This window comes from Ursus arctos, unplaced genomic scaffold, assembly GCF_023065955.2.
Source record: "Ursus arctos isolate Adak ecotype North America unplaced genomic scaffold, UrsArc2.0 scaffold_2, whole genome shotgun sequence".
In the NCBI taxonomy this organism is placed as follows: domain Eukaryota; kingdom Metazoa; phylum Chordata; class Mammalia; order Carnivora; family Ursidae; genus Ursus; species Ursus arctos.
In genome coordinates this window covers 87,718,841-87,744,202 of record NW_026622874.1, presented here as the reverse complement: position 1 = coordinate 87,744,202, position 25,362 = coordinate 87,718,841, and the positions used below count along the sequence as shown (strand labels likewise).

The 25,362-nt window shown below is 48.8% G+C and overlaps 1 protein-coding gene and 1 long non-coding RNA gene across 2 annotated transcripts; one reads left to right on the top strand and one right to left on the bottom strand.

Moving 5' to 3' along the window:
• Positions 1–25,326, bottom strand: LOC130544213 (uncharacterized). Its single transcript, XR_008960325.1, has 3 exons — positions 25,123–25,326; positions 8,487–8,734; positions 1–1,285 (listed from the first exon to the last, which is right to left on the bottom strand). It is a non-coding gene; the product is annotated as an uncharacterized LOC130544213 (long non-coding RNA).
• Positions 14,338–15,830, top strand: ZG16 (zymogen granule protein 16). Its single transcript, XM_026491370.3, has 3 exons — positions 14,338–14,397; positions 14,580–14,712; positions 15,423–15,830. Exons 1-3 carry the CDS (start codon positions 14,343–14,345, stop codon positions 15,736–15,738), a joined length of 504 nt encoding a protein of 167 aa, XP_026347155.2. The 5' UTR covers positions 14,338–14,342; the 3' UTR covers positions 15,739–15,830.
• Positions 25,327–25,362: the final 36 nt, after the last annotated feature.

Here is a 25,362-nt window from a genome sequence, read left to right as displayed (position 1 = left end):
CCCCCACGGTCACCATGCAGGCTGACTCAGGGTTCGATCTCATGACCCGGAGATTGTGACCTGAGCCGAAATCAAGAGTTGGATGCTTAACCGACCGAGCCACCCAGGCGCCCCTGCGTGTTTTAATTCTCAACTTAACTCTCCTATCACTTAAAGAAAAAAGAAAAAAAAGCTTAACATTTTTTAACTAGTTCCTTAAAAAATTAAGAATAGAATTACTTGGTGATCCCGCCACTAAGAACTGAAAGCAGAGGGTCGAGCAGATATTTGCATATCAGTGTTTATGAGCGGTGTTATTCACAACAGCCAAAAGGTGGGAAAAACTCCAATGTCTATCAGCAAATGAATAGATAAACAAAATGTGATCTGTACATACATACACATATATGCATAGATGCAGTGGGATATTTTTCCAGCCCTAAAAAGGAAGGACAGTCTGACACCTGCCACAACAAGGCTGAACCTTGAAAACCATACGCTCAGGACGCCTGCGAGGCTCAGTTGGTGAAGCCTCTGCCTTCGGCTCAGGACATGATCTCAGGGTCCTGGGATCCAGTCCCGCATCGGGCTCCCCGCTCAGCGAGGAGCCTGCTTCTCCCTCTCCCTCTGCCTGCTGCTCCCCCTGCTTATGCTCTCTCTTTCACTCTCTGACAAATAAATAAAATCTTAGAAAAGAAAAGAAAACCGCATGCTAAGTGAAATAAGCCAGGCACCAAAGGACAAATACTGCAGGATTCCAGTTCTACGAGGTCCCCAGAGCAGTCAAACTCACGGAGACAAAGAAAGTAGAATGGTGGTTGTGCAGGGCTGGGGGGGAAAGGGGATTGGGGAGTTGTTGTTTAATGGGTATAGAATTTCAGTTTGACCAGACGCAGACGTTCTCTAGATGGACAGTGGTGATGGGTGCACAACAGTGTAAACATACTTCATGCTACTGACCCGTACGCTTAAAAATCATTAAAATGGTAACATTTATGTTGCATGTATTTTACTATAATACAAATTTTCAATAATAATACAGAAAATTGAAACATAGAGAAGGAAATTATTGCTCGCAATCTCCTCACTCCCAAAGCCTGCATTCTTTTTTTCTTTTTAAGTAATCTCTACACCCCACGTGGGGCTCGAACTCACAACCCCGAAATCAAGAGTCACGGGCTTCACTGATTGAGGCCGCCAGGTGCCCCAGCTTTTTAATTTTTTTTAAACAATCTTCTGCTGGGCGGGGATCAGAACCCAGATGTCCTGACGGTCAGGTTCCTCCCACTCCACGGCTCAAGAATTTCTGAAAACAAAAATCAGGAAGTTACTCAAGGAGTATGTGCAAGAGAGAAGTCTCTGGGTCAGAAGTCTATGAAACAGGCCTTGGGGTGGGGGGTGTCTTCTGGGTTGATGGGGTGCTCCTGGGGCTAAGTGTTCGGGGAGGAACCTGACGGTACCTGGAACCAGCGAGGGAAGACTTAATTCCCATAGATTAGGCAGCCGGCTTGTGGGCTGCTGCGTGCGGAGTTCTGTCCCTGGGGCTCTTCCCTCCTAAGTGTGTGTGGTGGTTTTGAAACATGTCTGTAAACCCCTCGACATCCCTTCTGTCACAGGGTTGAGTCTCGTGCCCCATCTCTTGAACACAGGCTGGCCTTAGTGACTGGCTTCTAATGAATGGAAGAGAGTAGAAGAGACAGCATGTCCCAAGTCTAGGTTAAAAAAAAGGGACAGGGGGCGCTCGGGTGGCTCAGTCGGTTGAGCGTTGGCTCAGGCTGTGATCTTGCGGGTTGTGGGATCGATCTCCCCTTCCGGCTTCACCCTTAGTGGGGAGTCTGCCTGAAAGATTCTCTCCCTCTGCCCTCCCCCTGCCTAAAATAGATAAATAAATCTTAAAAAAAAAAAAAAGAGGGGGTGTGCCTGGCTGGCTCAGTCTGTGGAGCACGTGACTCTTGATCTCAGGATTGTGGGTCCAAGCCCCACATTGGGTGCGGAGATTATTTAAACAAACAAACAAACAAAAAAAACTTTTAAAAAATTAAATAAGTTTTTTAGAAGGGGGGGCAGTGCCTGGCTGGCCTAGTTGGTGGAGCATATGACTCCTGATCTCGGGGTTCTGAATTCAAGCCCTGCATTGGGTGTAGAGATTACTTAAAAAAAAATTTTTTTTAAAGATTTTATTTATTTATTTATTTGACAGAGAGAGAGACAGCCAGAGAGAGAGGGAACACAAGCAGGGGGAGTGGGAGAGGGAGAAGCAGGCTCTCAGCAGAGGAGCCTGATGTGGGGCTCGGTCCCAGAACGCCAGGATCACGCCCTGAGCCGAAGGCAGACGCTTAAAGGGAGGGGAGAAGCAGATTCCCCGATGAGCAGGGAGCCCGATGTGGGGCTGGATCCCACGACTCTGAGATCATGACCTGAATGGAAGGCACACGCTTCACCGACTGAGCCACCCAGACACCCCAAAAAAATTTTAAAAAGGGACAGAGCTCCCACCTGGCTTGGGCTTGCTATCTATGTGTCATCTATCTATCTATCTATCTATCTATCTATCTAATCTCAGTGCTCCCTCTTGCAACCCAGTCGCCATGTGTGAGGAAGCCCAAGACACATGTAGGTGCCCTGGTCCAAGGGCAGAGTCCTTCCCAGCTACAGTCCCGATGACAGCCAACATCAGCCACCCACCTGTAAGTGAGCCACTGCTCAGATGACTCTCGCCCAGCCTTCACTCCTCCCGACGTGCAGCCTACACCAGCACTCCCCACTGTGCCCTCTTTAAGACAGATTTATGAGAAAAGTCAGTATCACTGCCTTAGGGCACTACGCTTCGGGGAGAGCCGTAACCCCGGAGCAGGTCACTGGACGGCTCTCTGGCAGGGCTCTCACCGGATGAGTAAGGACCGCGCTCCAGAGTCACCCGTGGGGCCTTCTCCAGCGCTCTCTTTATCCCTCTGCCCTCCCCCACCTTCTCTTCTGCTGTTTGAGGGCCCGAACGGGTGTGTGTGTGTGTGTGTGTGAGAACAGTCGCACCGAGGTGGGTTAGGAAATGCCACAAGCGATTCAGATCCTCCCTCCCGCTCCCTGAGATCCACTAGGCCTGTTCTGTGCAATCCAGTAGTCATCAGCCACATGCGGTTCTCCAAATTCAATTTAATTCAAATAAACTAAAACACTCAGTGCTTCAGTCTCACTAATTGCATTTCAGGCGCTCGGTAGGCGCATGCAGCTGGTCGTGGCCGCGGACCGGGCAGCGCGGCAACGGAACGTCGCGCCCCCCAGAGAGCGCTGTTGGACAGTGAGCGCTGCCCTTGAACCTCACTGCCCACAGCGGCCTGAGGGCCCGCGAGGGCAGCATCTCCTGGGAGTGCCTTGGCGTGCCGGCCCAGACTTGGCGAATCAGGGTTCTAGGTGATGCGGAGATGACAGCACCGGGCAGAACCTCACAACCGTGGCTGGATATCAGAAGCACCTTGGTAGTTTTTTTTAAAAAGCTTCACTCGATAGGGGCGCCTGGGTGGCTCCGTGGGTGAAGCGTCTGCCTTCGGCTCAGGTCATGATCCCAGGGTCCTGGGATCGAGTCCCGTGTCAGGCTCCCTGCTCAGCGGGGAGCCTGCTTCTCCCTCTCCCTTTGCTGCTCCCCCTGCTTGTGCTCTCTCTCAAATAAATAAATAAAATCTTAAGAAGAAGAAGAAGAAGAAGAAGAAGAAGAAGAAGAAGAAGAAGAAGAAGAAGAAGTTGTTCAGCTTCAGCAGATGAAGGAGACTACAATCAACCTTGAGCTTCTTCCGACCAGATGGAATTAAACTATGTTCCCTGCTCTGTGTTCTCTGAAAAGCACAACCCCAGTTGGTGAGGAGCAGAGAAGCAGACAGCAGATAGCTGGAATACACTTGGAAACTGAGGCTTAGAAAGGTTGCAGTAGCCCATCTGGGGTGACCCACCACCCCAGTTGTGTTTGGATCATCCTGGTTTTAGGTACGCATGTATTTTTTTTAATTTAAGATTGTATTTATTTGAGAGAGTGAGTGAGAGAGAGAACATGAACAGGGGTGGGAGGAACAGAGGAAGAGGGAGAAGCAGATTCCCTGCCTAGTGGGGAGCCGGACATGGGGCTCGATCCCAGGACTCTGGGATCATGATCCCAGCCGAAGGCAGACGCTTAACCGACTGAGCCATCTGGCACTCCTGTATGTATTTATTTATGTAATGTAAGCTCTATGCCCAACGTGGGGCTTGAACTCGCAACTCCAAGATCAGGAGTTGCACGCTCTACCGACTGAGCCAGACAGGCAGCCCAGGACCATCCTGGTTTTAGCACCCGAAGTTCCACATCCCAGAAAACCCTTTAATTCTGGGCCAACTGAGAAAGTTGGTCAACGTCATCCAACGTCACACCACTCAAGGGCCGCAGCTGAATCGGAGCGCAGATCTGACCCTCTCCAACCTCCTTCTCCTGCTGAATGAATGACTTACTGAGTAGGTCAATCACAGGAAACACAGCCAGAGCTTAGACAAGAGAGTCCAGCTACTTCCTGTTGTTTTCCCCTTCACCATCGCCCACTCTGCAGTGGGGCCTACCCCGCCGACAGTCCCAGCCCTCACCCAGGGCCATCTTGCTGCCAGCCGGGAAGAAAGACAGGGCTGAGCTCAGGAGTGTTCCATCACTGCTCAGGGCCTGGCGCCTCGCACTGACTGGCTGCTCAGGATCCCAAGAGTCAGAGATTCCAACCTTGAGAGCTGTGAAAAATGACAAGATTGGGGGTGCCTGCCTGGCTCAGTCAGAGAAACGTGCGACTCTTGATCTCGCGGTCATGAGTTCGAGCCCCATGTTGGGTGTAGAGATCATTTACATAAATAAACTTGTAAAAAGTGATAAAAATGAATTAGGAGGTTCCAAGTGTCACCTCTTTGGGGGAAATCTGGGGAACCTGGGTTTTGGAACCAGTCAGCCCTAGGATTAAATCGGAGATTCCTGGCTCAACAGCTGTGAGACCCTTGGCAATCTATTTGGTTTCCATTTTTCCCAAATTCCCAACTTGAGGGGCTGTTTAGGGGGTAAGAGCAGATAGTTTATATAAAGCACCTCATAAAAGTAGGCATTCAGCACTTCTGTCCCCTTCCATCTTGATCTAATATTGCTTCTCATCTCTGAAAGACCATCTACCCTCACATTCGAGACCCACCTTAAATCTCATTACGACTCACGATTATTCTACGCCGCCCATCAGGTTCCCTGGTCTCTGAGTCTCCCCTTCCCCGACTCGACCTGCTGCTCCATCCTATTGATACTTTACTTGGAGCCCACATCCTGGAGTCCCTCCCTGACCAGCCCTCCCTTATCTCAGTCCACTTCCTCTATGACCTTGACTCCGAGGTGTATTGCTCCAATCATCCGGTCTCTGACACTTGCCAGCCTTGTCGTCTGCCACACCCTCCTCGTAAATCTTCTGCCTTTGGATCAATACAACCGCCCTCTTTTTGTCCTGTTACCAGGTTAGTGAGCCCCGATGGAGAAAATCACACGACTCACCACACCAGCGCCCCCTCATTCCACCTGGTCCCTCAGCCACGCTGTCCTGTGAGTCTGGGCAATGCTCTTCTTTCCCTTCCCTACAGCTGCTCTTCCAGACCTCTCACAGCTTCCCTAAGGAGCTTGGCCCAACCTCAACTCTTGTCATCCGCGTATCCGCGTTTCTCTCTTGTGCAGAAAGATGACAGCTTCAGGCGGGAGCTCCCGCTCACTTCCTTGTTCATTCTCAGCCCCTGAGACTGGGGTTGGCCCCTTCGGCTCCTTATCCCCACCCCAAAAAGGAGAGGTTAGCAATCATGAACGCCATGCTCACTCTTGGCTCTGTTCACGGCTTGCCTGGGGATTCTTACTGGCTCCCTCCAGTCCCTGGGAGCCTGATCTGCCTTGACAACATCCTTCCCCCGTGAAGGATGATGTGTCCCACTTTGTCCCCTGTGCTGCTTTTCCTACCTCGTTTCCATGTCTCCACTCCTCCAACGCTACTCCTCTGGGCTGTGCGCCTTTGATGTGCCTAGCAATTTACTAAGAACATTCCTTCTCTTTTTCTAGGTAATCTCTACCCAAAATGAGGCTCAAAGTCACAACCCCAAGATGCTCCCCTGACTGAGCCAGCCAGGTGGCCCTGACTAAGCACGTTGGTATGTCTCATTTAATCCTCTAAAATAAGCCCTGCAGTGGACCTTATCCTTCCTTCTCTCATCAGGACACTGAGATGCAGAGACTTTTAAGTAATTTGCCCAAGGAAAGGGGCAGAGCCAGACCCCAGCCTGCTCGTCTCTTTTCACTGTGCATTTCTGGCCTCTATGACCACACTTCATGGCCCCCGCCAGGATTCTAGTCCCCTCCTCTGTGCTTGACCGAATCCTTAGATGTCTGGCAATGCTCCCGCACGGAGTTCTGAAGACCAGTTTGATCAGGTTTGGCCCTCACTGGGGGGCGAGCCCCTCCAGGGCAGGACACTCCGATTCCATTTCCCCAGCGCGATCACACTAAGTGCTTTCCGTGATGTTCAGTGTTCAACGCCCTCTGCTTAGTTGACCATTTTGCCCTTATTCTTTTACCAGCCGAGCGGACAGGAAAAGGTGATGATGGTAGAGGAGACACATGACAGCTCATAACCTTGAGGTGACAGGGCCTGAGCTGTGAGGCATTAACATCAGCAAATCTGGCCTCAGGCGGACAAGCTTGGGGCTTTGGGGCTTTAGTTCCCCTGCAGTGGGTTGAAGCATTGAATCGGGAAAAGAAAAGAACGAGGTTGAAGCCTATGAGTGGAATGCTAGGAATACAGGGTTTAGGTTTATAACTAAAAACATGAGGGGTAAAAATGAATGAATGAATGAATGCATGAATGAATGAATAAAGTAAAACGTGCGGGCTAATTAGGTATTTTGCGATTTTCTTGTATCCACAGGGCGGAGCCACTCCTTAGACCATGAGAAACAGAAGCATTTCCTTGCACCAGGCAGTGTTCTGGAACTTCAGCTACATGAACCATTTCAGAACCACAGCAACCCTCAGAGCAGGTACGAGCATTATCGCCTTTTTGAATGTGTGTTTGTTTTTTCAGATGAGAACACAGAAGCAGAGAGAAATAAAATAACTCGCCCCAGGCACCCGGCTCCTGAGCGGTCCAGCCCGTCTGTGCCCGAACACCACAAAGGCACCCCACACTAGCCAGCTTCATGCATTGGCAGAACACAGCAAGGGCAAGAGCAGAAGACCGAGCCTCGTGTGATAATAATGAAAGAAACAAAATCCGCTCAGATTGTCAGATGAATCCTTCCCGACACAGCAAGAATGACTGCATCCTGGTGAAATGACCTCGCCTCATTACCACTGTGATATTGTTGTATCAATATTTGATATTGTTCTATGTTCCGGAGGGCGATTATTCTTGGTAAGGAGGAAAACAAATACAGGGGACAAAGGAAAACAAAGAGTTGCAACTGATCAAGACATTCAGTACGAGATATGGAGGCTGAAGGCAAACAGTGGTTACAGGCTCGAGGCTGGCTTGACTCAATCTCGGGGTTGTAAGTTTGAGCTCCACGTTGGGTGTAGAGATTAACTAAAAATAAAATCTTTTTTTAAAATACTCATTGGAATTTTTAAAAATTATTATTTTTTTCTTTTTTAAAGAGAGAGACAGAGAGAGAGCGTGAGCGAGGTGGGGAGGAGCAGAGGGAAAGGGACAGAGAGAATCCAAGCAGCCTCCAGGCCCAGCGTGGAGCCCGGTGTGGGGCTCAGTCCCACAACCCTGAGATCATGAGCTGAGTCAAAAGCGAGTCGGACGTTCAACCAACTGAGCCACCCAGGCGCCCCTTTAAAATAAAATCTTAAAAAACAAAAACACGCATACACACAGATTAAAAAAAGAATTACCATGTAAGCATAGCTCAATAAAAGGAAATTAAAACGAGATTCCCAAGTGACTTTAACTTGAGTCATTCAAATCAACTTACAGAAAATTCTTTCTTTGAGGGGCACCTGCCTGTCTCAGTCGGAAGAGCATGTGACCCTTGATCTCGGGATCGTGAGTTCAAGCCCCGTGTAGGATGTAGAGATGACTAAAAAAATAAACTTAAAAAAAAGTTTCTTTCAAGTTTTATCAAGCATTTGATAAAGATCTCCAGGATCTGAACTAAGCTAAACCATAAAATAAAGGTAACCAGAGCCAAGAAGGACACGGGCCGCCCTCATCAACTTTATCTGAAAGAGACATAAAAAGAAAGGCCGTGGGACTCCTGGGTAGCTCAGATGGTTAAGTGTCTGCCTTTGGCTCAGGTCATGATCCCAGCAGTCCCTGGATGGAGCCCTACATTGGGCTCCTTGCTCAGCGGGGAGCCGGCTTACCCCCCTGCTTATGCTCTTTCTCTCTCTAACAAATAAATAAATAAAATCTTAAAAAGAAAAAAAAAAGGCCATGTTTTGTGAGAATTAAAGAGAGAGAAAAAATAAACATTTATTCAGTACTTACGAGTGAGATCTGTGCCAGGGGCTTGACACAATTTGTTGGTTTCACCTCGGCAGCAGATGAACAAATGGAAGCTCCCAAGGTCACGGAATGAGTAAGGGCAGGGGCCAAGCTTTAAGACTCGTCTCTTTCTAATACAACCTTCTGTCCGGGAATTCCTGGTCCATCACTGTAGGTTTCCGACTTCAAAAAATGATTAACTTGCTTTGCAACATATACACCAGTCCAGTCATTATGTTGTACACCTGAAACTGATAATGTTCCATGTCAATTACATGTCACAAAAAAATTACCGACATATGCTTCTCTACCTGAGTGGGTTTCTGGAGCTGCTCTGGTTACTACCCTAGAAGTGTCCCAACCCGCTTCTAGCCTGGCTGTTTTGGGTTGTGTTGGTATACAGAGACTCAGCCCTTTGAGAGAGGTAAAGTTTATTTTTTTCAAGGATTGTTTTTTTTTAAACAGAAATTCACAGAAGGAAAGAACATTTTATATCATGAGCCAGTACACACAGTATAGAGTATTTAACTGAAACAATAGTTCAGGAAACAGTATTTATTCATTTAAAACAAATTTTTAAGGATTTTATTTATTTATTTGACAGAGAGAGAAAGTGAGAGAACACAAGCGGGGGCGGGGGGGAGGGCAACAGGCAGAGGGAGAAGCGGACGGCCCACTGACCACGGAGCCCCATGTGGAGCTTGATCCCGGGACCCTGAGATCATTACCTGAGCAGAAGGCAGACGCTTCACTGACTGAGCCACCCGGGTGCCCCCAGGGAACAGTATTTAGACTTGTTACATGCGATGGTCTCACTTTCTTTTCTATTCCACTTTTAAAATATGTTGGTCTTGGGGTGCCCGGCTCGCTCAGTCCGATGAGTGCACAACTCTTGATCTCAGGGTCACGGGCTCCAGCCCTACCTTGTGTGTACGGATTACAAAACAAAACAAAAAACTTAAAAAAAAATGTCCGTCTCAAAGCTGTTAAAATGATTTTGTGGTCCACCAGTGAGTTAAGACCTACTGTTTGAAAAACATTGTCCTTGGATTTTGGTTGATCTCAAGACTTTTTTTTTTCTTCTCATTTTATAAAGGCAGAAATCTAGGCTCCAAAAAAAAAGTGACTTCTTTACATTCACCCACCTCATGAGTGTTGGATGGAGGACCTCAACTTGAAATTCTATCTTTACGTCCAGTATGCTACCGAACACAGAATTTCACCAGAAGATTCAGAAATAAGAAACAAGAAAACCCAAATAGGAGCCTGCCAGAAGAGAGACACAGGCATGAAAAGACAAAGGAGGAACATTTAATAGAATTCTGACCGCATCCAGGGCATCCGACAGTCATTTCTGGGGCACCTTCTCTGTGCCAGGTGGGAAGCAGGAGCCCGGAATTCAGAGGTGGAAAAGACACTGTCTCCACCTTGGAATGAGCTCCAGGTTTCCCAGCAGAAACTTGTGTAAACAGATAAACTACAGCGCAGGGTAATCAGAGCCTGGCTAGTGCCCTAGGAAGCACAGCTGGAGGCCAGAGAAAGGAATTCTGTTTGAAGTAGAGGGGCTGCGGAGGGGACACCCGTGATTGAAGTCTTGGTGAGGGGTTCAGAGGGGTGGTGGGTGCAGGGGGGGTGCTATGGCTGAATGTCTTGAACATAGAAGATACTAGAAGAGCAGAAGGCGGAGAACATTTAGGCAGCAGGAGTGGCAGGAGTAAACTGCAGGCCACCATAGGGGCTGGCATGTGGGGCACTGGGGACAGGAGGGTAGGGAGTGGAGGGACCCTCTCTGCAACTCAGTGGGGTCACTTCTCTCGCAAGACTGTAGTTTCCTCACTGCAACGGGGAAGGATGAACAGAAACGAAATGTTCATTTTGCTTTTCTAGTAAAACCCTTTGTTCAAATGAAGCCAGTTGGGAGACCCAAGCCATACAGGAGGAGATAGAGAATTATTTTCTGAACAGGAAACAGATCTGCCATTGTTTGGAAATACATTTTGGAAAATCCGTGGTGGGACGGAGCCGGAAGATTCTCACCGCCCCACCCCACCCCCCCGCCCTGGGGTCTGAATTTGCACCAGGACTTAAGCTGCTTTGTCTGGAGAGAAAGTAGTTCTCAGGGCGCGGAGCAAGGGAGGAGCGTAGCTCCAGGGGGCCTGGTGTGGCGGGAGTTGGGGGGGGGTGTGAGAGCTCCCGCGACTCCTGCTTTGGGGTCGACCTGCAGTCTTAACCCCCCCCCCCCATCGAGCTCCAGTCTTCACTTTTACTTTTTTATTTAAAAAAATATTTTCTTGGGGGCCCTGGGTGTAGTCGGTGAAGGGTCTGCCTTCGGCCCAGGTCATGATCCCGGGGTCTTGGGATGGAGCACCGCATCCAGCTCCCTGCCCCGAAGGGAGTCGGCTTCTCCCTCCCCCTCTGCTGCTCTCCCTGCTTGTGCTCTCTCTCTCAAATAAATAAATAAAATCATAAAATCTTAAAAAATATATATTTTACTTTTTTTTTTTTTTTTTTTTTTTTTTGAGAGGGAGCGAGGGAAGGACAGAGGGGTTAGAAGAGGGACAAGCGGACTCCGTGGGAGCCGGTGGCGGGCTCGATCCCACGGCCGAAGATCACGACCTGAGCGAAACCAAGAGTCCCACCTCAACCGACTGAGCCTCCCAGGCGCCCCTCCAGTTGCTCCTTTTAAAAGGCAAAACCCCCTCATCGGCTCCCCTCACCATCAGGAGCAATCCAAACTCCTGACCACTGCCTCCCTCCCAGGCCCTGCACCTGCCCACTGGCGGCTGCCCGGACCTCCCCTCCCCCTGGCTTCCACACTTGCCGCAGCCTCCCGCCCCCTCCCCGCCCCCGCTTTCTACTCCGCCCACCCGCACACTGCCCCGCACGCCCCCTGCTCAGGGCTTCGGCCCTGGAGCCTTCGCCAGGCCCAGTCTTGCCCCAAACATCAGTCTTCTCCCCATCGCTTCAGTCATGTCTTCGCGAAGGTTGCCCCGGTGGGCGGCCTCCCAGGCAGGGGAGCAGCTTCCCCAGCCCTGCTCCCGCCTGGCTCTGCTGTATTTCCTCATGGCCTGTCCTGTGCTGACAGTTGTTCCATTGTCCGCCGGCCCCCCCCCTGGAGCCTGGAGCCAAAGCGGGTAGCCGGGACTCCACTCTCCCTCCATAGCTGTCTTTCCAGCTTCTAGAACGGTGCCTCCAGCAGACAGATGCTCCGGAAATATGTGGGGTTAAGTTGCTTTGCCAAGAAGGCAGAGAAGACAGGGAGAGAATGTGAGCTGCCCTTGCAACAGCAGAAAGCCTGGGGAGGCTTTGGACTTTCCCTGCATGTAGGTCGGGGGGATGCGTGTGACCCCTGATGAGGGCACAGAGCTACGATCTTTGATAGGCGGTGTTTGGTTCCATCCTGTGGGATACACTCCTCATGAGGAAGAAGAGAGACAAGACAGAGGAAAGAGAGGGTTTGGGGGAGGAGGAGGACAAAGAAAAGAGGCAGAAGGAAAAAGGCACGGAGAGAGAGGGAATATGAAGAAAAATCCTCAGAGCAGGAGATGCGGGGGAAAGTTCAAGACAGAGAGAACTGGGAAAGAAAGAAAAACCAGAGAGGACAAGAGACAGAACAAAACATCTGGAATCAAGAAGAAGGTATGTCAGCAGGACAGGTGTGTTTTGAACTTGGAGACGAGAGGTCACACAACACATCCTTGGCTGCCCTCCTTGCTCTGGAACGGCCAGGGGACTAGCCCTGTCCTATTTCCAGCTCCTTAGGGTGGGGCTCCCTTGCTTTCCTGGGAGGAGTCCTCAGCCCTAGATGGTGAGCCTGTGATGGGTGGGTGCTCTGTGTGTCCAGCTGCTAGTACTTAATAACTGAGGCTAATGACTTCAGCCCCTCCCTGGGCTCCATCCTTCCCTCTGCTGGGGAGGACCTGCTGACTCAGAGGGTCAAAGAGCCAGTCCTAGAGGGGTCAGGAAGTAGGACTCAGGATTCCTCCGGGGAGTTAGGTGTAATGGAAGGGCCTCCAAAGAGAAGAAATCTATGACATCAACCCTGGGGAGGTTTCAGACCTACAGGAAAGAGCAATTGTCCTAATAGCCCCTGGAAGATTCAGCCGTGGCTCCCCGAAGTCCTGAGGCCCTGAGCCTGCCCCCAAAGGAGGACTTGTCTACTTTTTCCCCCTTAGCTTCCCCTTGCCCTCTGGACAGACTGTCTGTTCCCAGGAGGGGAATCTACAGGTGTTCATGCAACATCATGGTTTCTCAGAAAAGGTTTGTGAACAGTCTGGCCGGTTGAGGATGGATAGATGGGGGGGGGGGGAGGCAAATACAGCAAAATATTAACCATGGTAGAATTGACATGGGGGTATATGAGTGTTCACTGTATAATTCTTTCAATTTTTCTATATGTTGTTGTTTTTTTTCTCCATATGAAGTAACAGGGAGGACAGAAAAAATTGTCTGGAAGATAGTAAGCACTCCTAAGTATAGGGCCTGGGGAGTGTAATTCCTTTCCAGGAGAATCTGTATTTCAAATGCCGTGAGAGGACAATGTTTATCCTGAAAGATGACAGATTGCAGGTGAGAGCACCCGCGGAACGCCAACGCGGAGAGGCAGAAGCTTAGACCACACCCAGAAATGATCAGTAACTTTGCCCACCCAAAGCTGCTGGCCCTTCAGTTGGTGACCTTTTCTCAAGTTTGTTCTGCCTGTCCTGAGATCTGGGCCTGAGTGGACCCCACCCCGTGGCCTGTAACCTTTGGGGGGAGAGGCAGGATAAGAAGTTCCAGACCCTGCCTGACAACTGACCCTAAGAGATTGATCATATTTGCTCAGGAGGTGAGGTTCACACGATAAAGAGCAGGGGGAGGGCTTGGACCTGATATAAAAGATCTGAAAGTTGCAGGGGGGTTGCTTTGCACTTGAAACTGCCAGGTAAGGGGTGACAGAGGCCTGAGCTAAGGGGTGACAGGGATGGCTGCGTTCGAGTTAGGGGGAATTCAGGCTGAGCTGTGTGGGAGCCTGCCTGGACTGAGCCGCAGGGGAGACCTGGGTGTCAGCTAACTGGGGGGCATCTGCATCTGAGTGAGGTGCAAAGATATCTGGGTCTCGGTGGAAGGACTGGGGATGCCTGGGATGCTGGTGGAATCGATGTGGCCAGATTTGTGTTAGTGGAGGAAGAGTAATGACACATAGAGCAGGCATCTGGAATCTACTATCTTGAGCTGGTCCAAACTCCTTCTGTATCTCTCAGTCTATCCCCCTTCTCCTGACCGGCTCTGATGCTGGTGGTAGCAGTCTCACCTATCATCACCTCCACCCCCCGGTGACACAGAGACGCAGCTCTAAAATGCTCCTTTCCTTCTGATCTGAGACCAGCATGAAGCTAAGAATTTGAATTCTGCCCCAGATGTCCCCCAGGCCAGGCCAGGCCATTCCAAGGATATTTCAGTTAGGTTTTGCTCAGACCCCTGGTTTGGGACACCCAACCATCTCTAGGATTTGGAGAATCTTCTTTGCAAACTCTTCCTGCTTCGTGCTAGGAGGGAACAGGGCTTATCATAGCTTGGTCCAGATAAGAGGGTTAGGATCCATCTTCTGATCTGGGATGGAAGAAGGGAGCTGGAGGGAGCTGGCTACCTCCAGACCGGGGAGGACAGAGGGGTTAAGGACACAGAAGATAGTCCTCCAGGAGCCGGACCAGAGACTGGGGACAATCCTTTCAAAGCCCAAGACTGGGTCAGTTAGGTCTGAGTTGAAGGAAAAGAAGGCTGAGTCTCCACGGGAGGTCGGGGATGGCTGGCTCAATGAAATCTGAAGGAAAAAGGCTAAACCTTGACTTTCTCCTTTCTTCCCGCTCCAGCCCCAGAATGTTGACCATTGCTCTTCTTGCCCTTCTCTGTGCATCAGCCTCGGCCAATGACAGTAAGTGAGAAGCCAGGAGCCCAGCACTAGCGTTATGGGAAGGCAGCCCCCTGCACTGCTGGTGGCCAAGGGTTCAGAGGCTGACTTGGAGTGGCGGGCACTGAGTTGTGGGAGGTATAGGGGTGGTGGGGAGGAACTGAGCTCTTGAGATTTCTCCCTCCGACTCCTACTGTCCCCCCCAGTTCAGGCTAGGGCCTCCTCCTACAATGGAGAGTATGGAGGTGGCGGAGGAGAGAGATTCTCCCATTCTGGCTACCAGCTGGAAGGCCCCATCACCGCCATCCGGGTCCGGGTCAACAGATACTACATTGTAGGGTAAGATTCTTTGTGTTTCTCTGGTTTGGGGATCCTCTCTGATCTTGCTACACGGGAAAGTTCTCAGTCACTTTGGGTCACGTCTGTTCCGGTCAATGAGTCCCAGGGGTAACATGACACGCGAAAGTGGTTAGAGGACAGAGATCTGAGGCCAGCGCTGCTACAACCAACCCTACAGCCCCCCCCCCCCCGCACCTGCGATCTTATACTATGGGCAGATCGTATACTGTGGCTGCTCAGGCACCTGGAAGCTGGCTGGGTGGGCCCCACCCGAGGGGGAAGCCCCCTCTGACATCCTCTGTCTTTGCTGATGCCTCTCCCCAAAATGTGTATCCTTCTGATCCTGGGCTACATCCTGGGACAACAAAGTCTCTGCCCTCATGAGAGCCTTCCAGAAAGATCCATCTGCTCCTTTCTCATGGGGCCGGGGGAGGGGGGATGAATGGCACAGTGGGGATCTAGATTCCAACACTGGTCTGGGTGACTCTGGCTAAGTTACTCTTCCCTTCCGAGCCTATGTTTGTCGGCAAAAGGAGGTGAAGTTCTCTGTATGATCTCAAGGGCTCGCTCATCGTTCACACCCTGTGGGACTGGCGGGACGCCCATCACCCCGTCACCAGTTTGTGGATCTCAGGGGTTGGCCAAGAGGCCCTGAATTCTGATCAGCCCGCTCAGTGTCCATCTTCCTTCCCTCCTCGCCCGGCGCCTAGTCTCCAGGTACGCTACGGCAAAGTGTGGAGTGACTACGTGGGCGGCACCCAGGGGGACCTGGAGGAGATCTTCTTGCACCCTGGGGAGTCCGTGATCCAGGTGTCTGGCAAGTACAAGTACTACCTGAGGAAGCTGGTCTTCGTGACCGACAAGGGCCGCTACCTGCCTTTTGGGAAAGACACAGGCACGAGTTTCAACGCTGTCCCCTTGTACCCCAACACTGTGCTGCGATTCATTAGTGGCCGCGCCGGTGCCCTCATCAATGCCATCGGCCTGCACTGGGATGATTACCCCAGTGACTGCAGCAGCTGCTGAGCCCCAGCTCGTCCCAGGCCCCGCCCGCAGTGGGGGTGTTGAGAACCTCTTCACCGCTAACCTCATCCACATGGCGCAATAAAAACAATAAAAGGACCTAGCTCCCGCGTGTCTGTGGCTGTGTGCAGCTGGGATCTGACCGCTGACTCTGGCTGTGGCTGGGCGAATCGCGTTTCTGGTTATCTGTCTGACGTCATTCTGGGGAAGAGTGGGAGGGAGAGGGCGAGAGAGGTGTAAACGTCTTGGGCTTTTCTTCATAATTTATCAAGAGGAGATAAGATCTGGGCTTATACCAACTCTTGTTTTCAAGGATAGCTCCTGAGACTGTTTACCCAAACTGCAGTTCTGGGGCTGAGGGGAAGGCGTAGCTGTGGCGGATCGCCAGCCCCCCAGATGTTCCACTCTCTAGACCTTCTCTCCCCTGGAGATAGTGCCTCTCCACTAAAAAGCTCTTGACCTTAACTCACTTGCTGGCCATTTTCCTTTGCTCTTTTCTGAGAATCCACCTGACTTCCGAAGCTTGGCCCACATTTGTGTCAAGGACCTTGCCATTACTACAGCCTAGCTTCCCCCCCAACCTTTCCCCGGAAGCACTTGTGTCCTTGCCGAACTTAGCTTGCTCAAAATTGCGCTTCTTTCCCTAGAAAGCCACCACCTCAACAGCTTCTCTGCCAATACCAGCCTCAAAAAAAGGGCATTACGAGAAGGGCAGATTTCCACCGTGGGTTCCCAGGAACGTAAGGGTCGGTTCCCGTGAATGTAAGGGGTTCAGGAGGCAACAGAGTGGCTACAGAGATACAGCAAGGTCATAAAGTTGCTTTGGAGAGAATTCTTAGGACTCTGGTTGCCAGTCCTAAGACTGTGACAGTGCTTTGCTTTTGTTTTGTCTTTTGGTGGTGGTGGTCGTGGTTGGGGGTGGGGGAAGTCACTCAGTGCTCCCAAAAGATTGATTCACAGCATGGGGAGTGCCAGAGTCACATTCCTTCCAGGTCAGAAAAAGATAACAACTATGTACACGTAATTTTATTTTTATTTTTTAAAGATTTTATTTATTTGTCAGAGAGAGAGACAGAGCACAAGCAGGGAGAAGGGCAGCAGAGGGAGAAAGAAGACTCCCTGCTGAGCAAGCAGCCTGACATGGACTGATCCCAGAATCTTGGGATCATGACGAGCATGAGCTGAAGGCAGAGGCTTAACCGACTGAGCCACCCAGGCGCCCCCCTACATGTAATTTCAGAAAGAAATAGTAACATTACAGAAGCAAACTCATACCTAGCTTGTTTTTACAATTTCTTTATTTGGCTCTAACAGTTCCATGGAATGGAATAATGACATCACTGTAATTATTATTATTATTTTTTGAGATATAAAGCACATAAAATTCACCCTTTTAAAGTGTGTTATTTGAGTGGTTTTTAGTACATTCAGATTGTGCAAACTTCATCTCTAATTCCAGGATACTGTCATCAGCTCAGAAAGAAACCTCATCCCCATTAAGCAGAGACTCCCTGCTCCTCTCTCCCAGCCCTTCGTAAACACCCATCTACTTTCTGTCTCTATGGATTTGTCTATTCCTGACATTTCATGTAGAGGGAATCATACAATAACGTGGCCTTTATGTCTGGCTTCTCCCATTTAGCGTATTTTCAAGGTTCATCCATGTTGTGGCACGTGTCAGTACTTTGTTGCCTTGTATGGCTGAGTCGGACAGACCAGCTATCTGGTCAACTTCAGGACCGGCTTTAAACCAGCGGCATTCACAGGGGGCCAGGGGTACAAGCACACACCTAGGAGGCAGAAGTAGCAGAAGAAGATGACGTAATGGGATTCCTAGCTTTTGTCTAGTCTATATATTATGCTTTTGTACAAGATTTGATTAAAAGAAATTTTTTCTTATAAAGTTTGAAAATTGCTAAACTGAGCTAATCATACATTCATCAAATATTTTTTGCTAGGTGCTTCGATATACAAAGACCACTGAAAGTTGGGTTCTTTTCCTCTAGTTGAAGGGAAGACTTGGTGAAGGAAGGGGTGTGTGTGTGTGTGCATGCGCGCGTGTGCACGCGCCCATGTGTATAGGAACCTAGTCCTGGGTGCAGGCTCCAGGTTATGCAGAAATATGAACATATGACAATGACAAGTGGTTTAGCACAGCTAAAATGTAAAGTACAACTGGACCAAGATGAAGCCTCATGGACAGGCAGGGACCATGAACGTCATGCTAAACTATTGAAACTTTATTTTATGGGCTACATGAAGCCATTCAATTAAAATTTCACCCAAGGGATTGATAAGATTTATAAGAAAGTTATTTTTTTCTGGTATAAGTGGGGAAAATGGATTGAAGGTGAAGCAGGGTAATAGTTACTAAGAGAATAGGTCTAGATCAGAGATGACGGATGTCTGAACAAAGGCAACGATGTGAGGAAGAGAAGAGAGGGAGGAATTTGAGAGATTCAAGGGGGAGGGTGATTTCAGAAGAGCTTGAATAAATGAAGGCGTGAAGGAGGAAAGTCTAGAAGAACTACCATGTCTAGTATCGGCAACTGGGAAGAGTGGGATCTTCTCTAAGATGAGGAGTACAAGGAAAAATTAGCCTTGTTTTAAAATTAATTAATTTCAGGGGGGGAGGGGCAGAGGAAGAGGGAGAGAGAGAATATTAAGCAGGCTCTATGCCCAGCGTGGGGCCTGATGCTGGGGCTCGATCTCACTGCCCCAATATCAAGAGTCACATGTTCCACTGACTGAGCCAGCCAGGGGGCCCCTACAGATAAAGGGATTTATTGCAAAGAGTTGGGTCCACAACTGTGGAGGCGGGTGAGGCAAGTCCAAAATCTGGAGGGCCGGCTGTCTGGAAACTCCAGGGCGGGAGGGAGTGCTGCAGTCCTCGGGTGGAATTTCTTCTTCCTCAGGGAAACCCCAGTTTTGTTCTTTTGCTTCCTTGTAAATTAATTTGCTACATTATCAAAATTTACACTTTTAGTAACTTCATTTTCTTTAGAATTTTTTCCCCAGCTTTACTGAAGTGTAATTGACAAATAAAATTCTAATATTTTTGAAGTGTATGACGTGAGGATTTGATACGTACACATGGAGAAAGGACTCCCACAATCAAGTTCATTAACACACCCATCACCTCACAGTTACCTTAAAAAAATTTTTTTTTAATTGAAGAATAGTTGACATACAATATTGTGTTAGTTTCAGGTGTACAACATAGTGATTCAATATTTATATACATTATGAAGTGGTCGGGGTGCCTGGGTGGCACAGTCAGTTAAGCAACCAACTCTTGGTTTCAGCTCAGGTTGTGATCTCAGGGTCGTGAGATCGAGCCCTCCGTGTTCAACAGAGTCTGCCTGTCCCTCTGTTCCTCCCCTGACCCCCCTGCTCATGCTTGTTCTCTCTCTCAAATAAATAAAATCTATAAAATAGTTACAATATTATTAACTATATTCCCTACATTGTATATTACATCTCCATATCTTATTTATTTTTTTAAAAAAGACTTATTTATTTGAGAGAGACAGAGCACAAGCAAGGGGGAGGGGCAGAGGGAGAGGGAGAAGCAGTCTCCCCACTAAGCAGGGAACCCGATGTGAGGCTTGATCCCAGGCACCTCCCATATCTTATCAAGAGTTACCTTAAATTTTTTTTTTTTTTTGGTGAGAATGCTTAAGCTCTACTCTCTTAGCAAATTGCAATCATACAATACAGTATTTTCAACTACAGTCACCATACGACACAGTGGAAAGTCTGTACCCTTTTACCAACATCTCCCCATTTCCCATACTTCCCAGCTCTTGGCAACCACATTCTACCCGGTTCTATGTATTCAACTTTTTTTTTTTTTTTAAGTAATCTCTACTCTGAAGGTTGGGCTTGAACTCACCACCCTGAGATCAAGAGTAATGTTGCCCTATCCATCGAGCCTATCAAGAACCCCTGTGCTCAACTTTTGATTTTAGAGTCCACATAAGTGATACCATGCACTATCAGTTTTGCTTTTACTTTAAGCCTTTCAACTAACTGGATGAGGCCCACCCGGCTTACCCAGGATCATCACTTAAAAGTCCTATGATTGTAGATGGTAACCGAGTCTACAAAGCAGCTTCACAGCAACACCTAGCTTAGTTTTGATTGAATGCTCTGCTACAGCCTATAGCCAAACTGACATATAAACTAGCTGGTGCGCCTGAGAAAACCTAGGAGGGCTGGGGTGGGGAGTCAGGACGTGGCAGGCAGTGAGGGAGTTTGCCGCGCCAAAATCAGATAAAATGATTATTGAGGAATGCTGGGAACTTAGCTATTAGCTACTAGAGGTCACAGTGAGTTGACAGAGTACTGCCCGGGGACTTGGGAAAGCTAAGTCCTACCCCTGCACAGCTACATGGTCTCAGTCAAATTTCTTAACCTCTCTGGGTTTCAATCACCCATTTAAAATTAGCTTCTCTGGGTCATATGCTCTCTAAGATGTATTGAGCTCATACATCCCAGAAATCTAATTTGTAAGACTTTACTGTTATATGAAAACAACTGGCCTCATTGTGCAGTGGTTGAATGCTATATGGGGATAACTGAGCTATGTGTATGAAGAAGGTGGCCCGGAACAGGGGCATGTCTGAGGTCTCCCCAAGGAAGGAGTGCTGGAGCATGCCTGGAATGAAGGGCCCAAAGGCCCACAAGCTACAAAGAGAGCCCACAGCTCCTCTGCGGGCAATCTGGAGTTGAAAGGCAATCTCTCAAAAAGAACACCCCTCCCCGACCCCACTATACATGCCCCTCCACCAGCTAAGGGTGCCTGGCTGGCTCAGTCGGTAGAACACGGGACTCTTGATCTTGGGGTTGTAAGTTCAAGCCCCACGTTAGGTGTAGAAATTATTTAAAAATAAAATCTTAAAAAAAAAAAAAAAAAGCCCTCCTCGAGACCCTCCCTACAGGAGGTCACCGAATTAACTGGGTGATATATAACTATGACTGTTTCCTCGTGCGGATCATCAGGGACTCCACAGTGGCTGGTACTGAGCCCTCAAGCTCCCATGGCAGAACGTAGCTGGGAAAGAGCCATTTTAAGTAAACAGAGTGCCAGGCATCTTGAGCATTCCTGAGGATGGAGAAGCCCCAGTCTGCACAAGCTGATGCAGTCACCCAGGAGCAGCAAAGGTCAAATTTGCAAACGACAACCACCAACAGAACCCGACTATCCAAGAAATGGAAGACTCCCCTTAGCCTACAGCTTGTGGGTTTCAAGAACGTTTTGAGCCCAATAACTTCATGCCCAGGCAATGAAACAAGACAATCCTTGGTGTTAGCACGTGGACTTGGGTGTGCTGGGGAAGGACAGCAAAGATAGCCGGTTAGTAACACAGCGCATGCGCGGGAACGTTCGCGGATAACTTCCGGTAGGAAGACTGTATGAGCCGCCGTGCATGTTTGCCGGCGTGGTTATTTCAGGGGAAATGGTAGGGAGAGACCAAAAATGGAAGAGGGGACTTACGTTTATTTTGCATCATCCGTTAAGAGTCCAGGCATTCTGAAAAACTACCTCATTTAATTGTGACAACAATCCTGCTGGAAAGTAGTAAGGGTAGTCTCATTTTTCAGATGAAGTCACCAAGACAGAAATCAGTTACGTGTGTAAGAGGTTTGAGAGTGACAATGGCAGATGTCACTGGTCGCTGTGTCACCTCCCCTCCAACCCTACACTCGTGCTTATTCTCTAGTAGGTAATAACTGAGCAAACCCAAACGAAAGCATGTGTTTTTTTTCTCTTCCCTGCTTCAGTGTGCCATCGGAGAAAATTCACCCGGAAACCCTATAAATCTTAGTGGAGCAAATCAAAGTGAGATTTCTCGGACTTAGTACAAACTAGAGCTCTGAAAAATTATGTGCCTTCGGTCATATTACAAATATTTATTAGGTGCCCATGATGCATCAGGCACTTTGTTAAATGCTGTCACATGTCCAAAATCACAAACATAGCAGAGAGCAGAGTCAGGGTCAAACTCGGGTCTTTCTGATGTCAAAATCTGGGCATTTTCCACATGTCCATGATTTTCAAACATCTCAGAAACAAAATCTTACAAGATTTTCTGATATGAGGATCCCACAGTTAGAAAATCATGTTAGCTTCTGTGCAGGAATTCTGTCAAATGTATGCACGCCTGTGGAACTCAAACTCCTCTATCAAGCATTGGGGAGTGTTTGGGGGTTGGGGAACAGAAGGACAAGCAGACTCCCCCAAAATTCCTTCTAGGCTCTTCCCAGTCACTTCCTGCCCCCAACTCCCAAATGCAATCGCTCTTCTGACTTTTTCATCACAGGCTAGTTAAGCCAGTTCTGCATTCAAACTGCTGTTATATTACAAAGCATGGAGCTTTTGGAAAAACGCACAGTACACCCCAGAGAGAATGAGTGAAAAGGCAAATAGCTTTAGTATTATTATGAAAATCGTTTTAACTCTGCAGAGGCCAGGGGCCCCCAGACCACATTTTGAGAATCCTTGCTCTAGGGATTACATTATTTTGTTTTGTTTGAAATGTGAATATACTGCTCTGTTTTGTCTTCTCAAGGCAGGAACCCTCTGCAGGGCCAGCCTCATTTCAGCGAGAGCATCAAACTGGCCCAGGCACAGCAGCTTTCAAAGCTGACCTGGGGGGTGGGGGTGGGGGGCTTTAGGAAAGGGCCTATGGATTGCTCAGCAGCACTTCTGCTGAGCCCTTTTGGGAAGCCTCCCCACCCTCAGTGGCTTTTATGTAATTGTATAGGAAGTGAAGGAAAGGGGTGCCCCCCTGGGGCAGACTGGAAAGGCTTTCTGGCCACCTGAGGTGCTCTATTATCTCTCTCAGGAGTCCTCCTTCTCTACCTGGCCCCCCAGATCTGGTCCTTTCTTTTCCAGCACCAATTCCCTTCTCCATCTCTGTCTCTTTGCCTTTCACCCTAGATGATCCTCACTTAGGATCTTCTGAGGCTTGAAGGACTCCAGTCGTAATGGTGTAAATGCTACATGACTTTGCTCTGCTCTCCTTTGCTTCCTAAGGGTCTAGTTAAAAAAAAAAATCCACTGCTCCTTTCTCTTCGCCTGTCAGGTATTTAACAACCTAATTTCCACCAGGCAGGAGCACAACCCTAGGAAGCGGATTCAACCACTATTCCCTTTTAACACCTGAGGAAATGGAGGCAAGGAGGCTGAGCCTCTACCCTGGGCGGTCTGGCACCGAAGCCCTGTACCTAAGCTATTTATTCAACCTTAGAAATCCTGACCCCCTGACCTATGCTCTTTCCACCATTTCTGGCAGGTATCTTACCAACTACCTGGGGACTAGCAACAAATATGAAAACCGGAAGAGCCCTTCCTGAAGTGTGGGGAAGACCAAACTGCCAGTCGTTGTAAGTCAGTGGTTTCCCAAATGTGGGCCAGGGAATTCTGGTGGCCCCTGAGACACCTTCGAGGGGGTCTGCAAGACCAAAACTATTTTCATAATAAAACTAAGATGCCATTTGCCCTTTCCCCTTGCATCCTTTCTGGAGTGTATGATGGAGTTTTCAAGAAGCTATATGACATATTGATATCACAACATCCTGAACGCAGAAGCAGATAGGAGAATATAGCTATTTTCTCTTAAGCCGGGCATTATAGTTGTAAAAATGTAAAATAGTGCCACTCTTCTCACTATTTTTTTTTCCTTTGGAAGAGTTATTTTTAAAATTAAAATGTTATTTATATTTTATGTAATGGGTTTGCTATTGTACTTTTCCAGGCAGATTTTTATTTTATTTATTTATTTATTTATTTATTTATTTATTTTTAAAGATTTTATTTATTTATTTGACAGAGAGACAGCCAGTGAGAGAGGGAACACAAGCAGGGGGAGTGGGAGAGGAAGAAGCAGGCTCATAGCAGAGGAGCCTGATGTGGGGCTCGATCCCACAACACCGGGATCACGCCCTGAGCCGAAGGCAGATGCCTAACCGCTGTGCCACCCAGGCGCCCCTCAGGCAGATTTTTAAATGGAGATAAAACTTACCATTTTTAAGTGTACACGTTAGTGGTTTTCGGTATATTCACTATGTAGTGCAACTATCACACTAATTCCAGAACATTCCTATCACCCAAAAAGAAACTCCATACCTACTAGCCATAGTCCCAATTCACCAGCCCTTCGCCAAGCCCTGATCTGCTTTCTGTCTCTATGGATTTGCTACTGCAATTTTGAAGTGCGCGAATAAATATTTTAAATTTGCTTTAATTTCAAATACAGTAACTACTGAATAGACACAACCCATTAAACAAAAGATCTTTGGGGTTTCAATTTTTTTTTTTAAGATTCGCAAATTACTTTTTAAGTAATCGCTACATTCAACATGGGGCTCAAATTTACAACTCAGAGATCAAGAGTTGCATGCTCTACCGACTGGGCCAGTCAGGCACCCCTGGGGCCTCACTTTTTTTTGTTTTTTAAGATTTTATTTATTTATTTGACAGAGACAGCCAGCGAGAGAGGGAACAAAGCAGGGGGAGTGGGAGAGGAAGAAGCAGGCTCCTAGCGGAGGAGCCTGATGTGGGACTCCATCCCAGAACGCTGGGATCACGCCCTGAGCCGAAGGCAGATGCTTAACGACTGCGCCACCCAGGCGCCCCTGGGACCTCACTTTTTAAGAATGTAAAAGGATTCTAAGGCCTACAAAATTGAGAACCCCTGGTCTAACACTTGTTTTGTTTTTTAATAGACTGGACATAATCTCTAAAAACCAGGGCCCTACCAGGAGCTCAAAGATGGGATACCCATCCCTGGTTAAGCTTCCAGAAGGGACAGGTAACTACTTCACAGAGGGGTGAACCACAGGACATTGGGTGGGTGCAACCGTGGGTGAAGATGACAAGGTAAAATACTGAACACGCCTTTAACGCTCACGCGGATGTGTTGAGTTACAAAGTAAGGAACATCTGAGCTGGTCTCCTGCGCTCAGATTTGACAGCGCGGATTTGGGCTCAGCAAGAGGTGAGTGCACCATGGCTGTCTGCATCCACACAGCGTGGTCCAGACCTACATAAGTGACAAAAGTGACCAGACGGTAAAGCACCGTTGACTGGCACTGAGTTCAAGTCCCGAAATCCACAAAAATGACCCCCCCCCACCCCACAGGGCGTGAAAGAACCCAAGGCAAGAAACTGCAGAAAGTGAGGGTCACTTAGAATAACCCGTGTTTCCACCAACGTCTTCCTTTTCCAAATAATCACCCCTTCTGCCACCAAAATAGCGAAAACTGTATTCAATGCAGAGAAACTTGGGGGTAAATCGATTGAGTGCCTTCGATCACTGCTTGATTGGTACCAAAATTCATGCTCGAGGGGGAAAAACGAGGCGAAAAGTCTGCACTTACGCAAATCTATGCTTGGAAACCCGAAAGCCAGAAGGTACGGGGAGTCCAGTGCCCAGCCGCGCCCAGCAGCTCGTCCGACGGCCAGCGCCGCCGGTGCCTCCGGCGCCAGAGTTCGAGCGGGACCGCGGGCTGCGACGTCCACTGCTGGGTGGCCAGCCTGCGCGCATGCGTCCTCCGCCATGGGAAACTTTGTCTTGCCGGTCCCCGAGGCGAACCCTAGAGGGCGGGATAGTTGCGAAC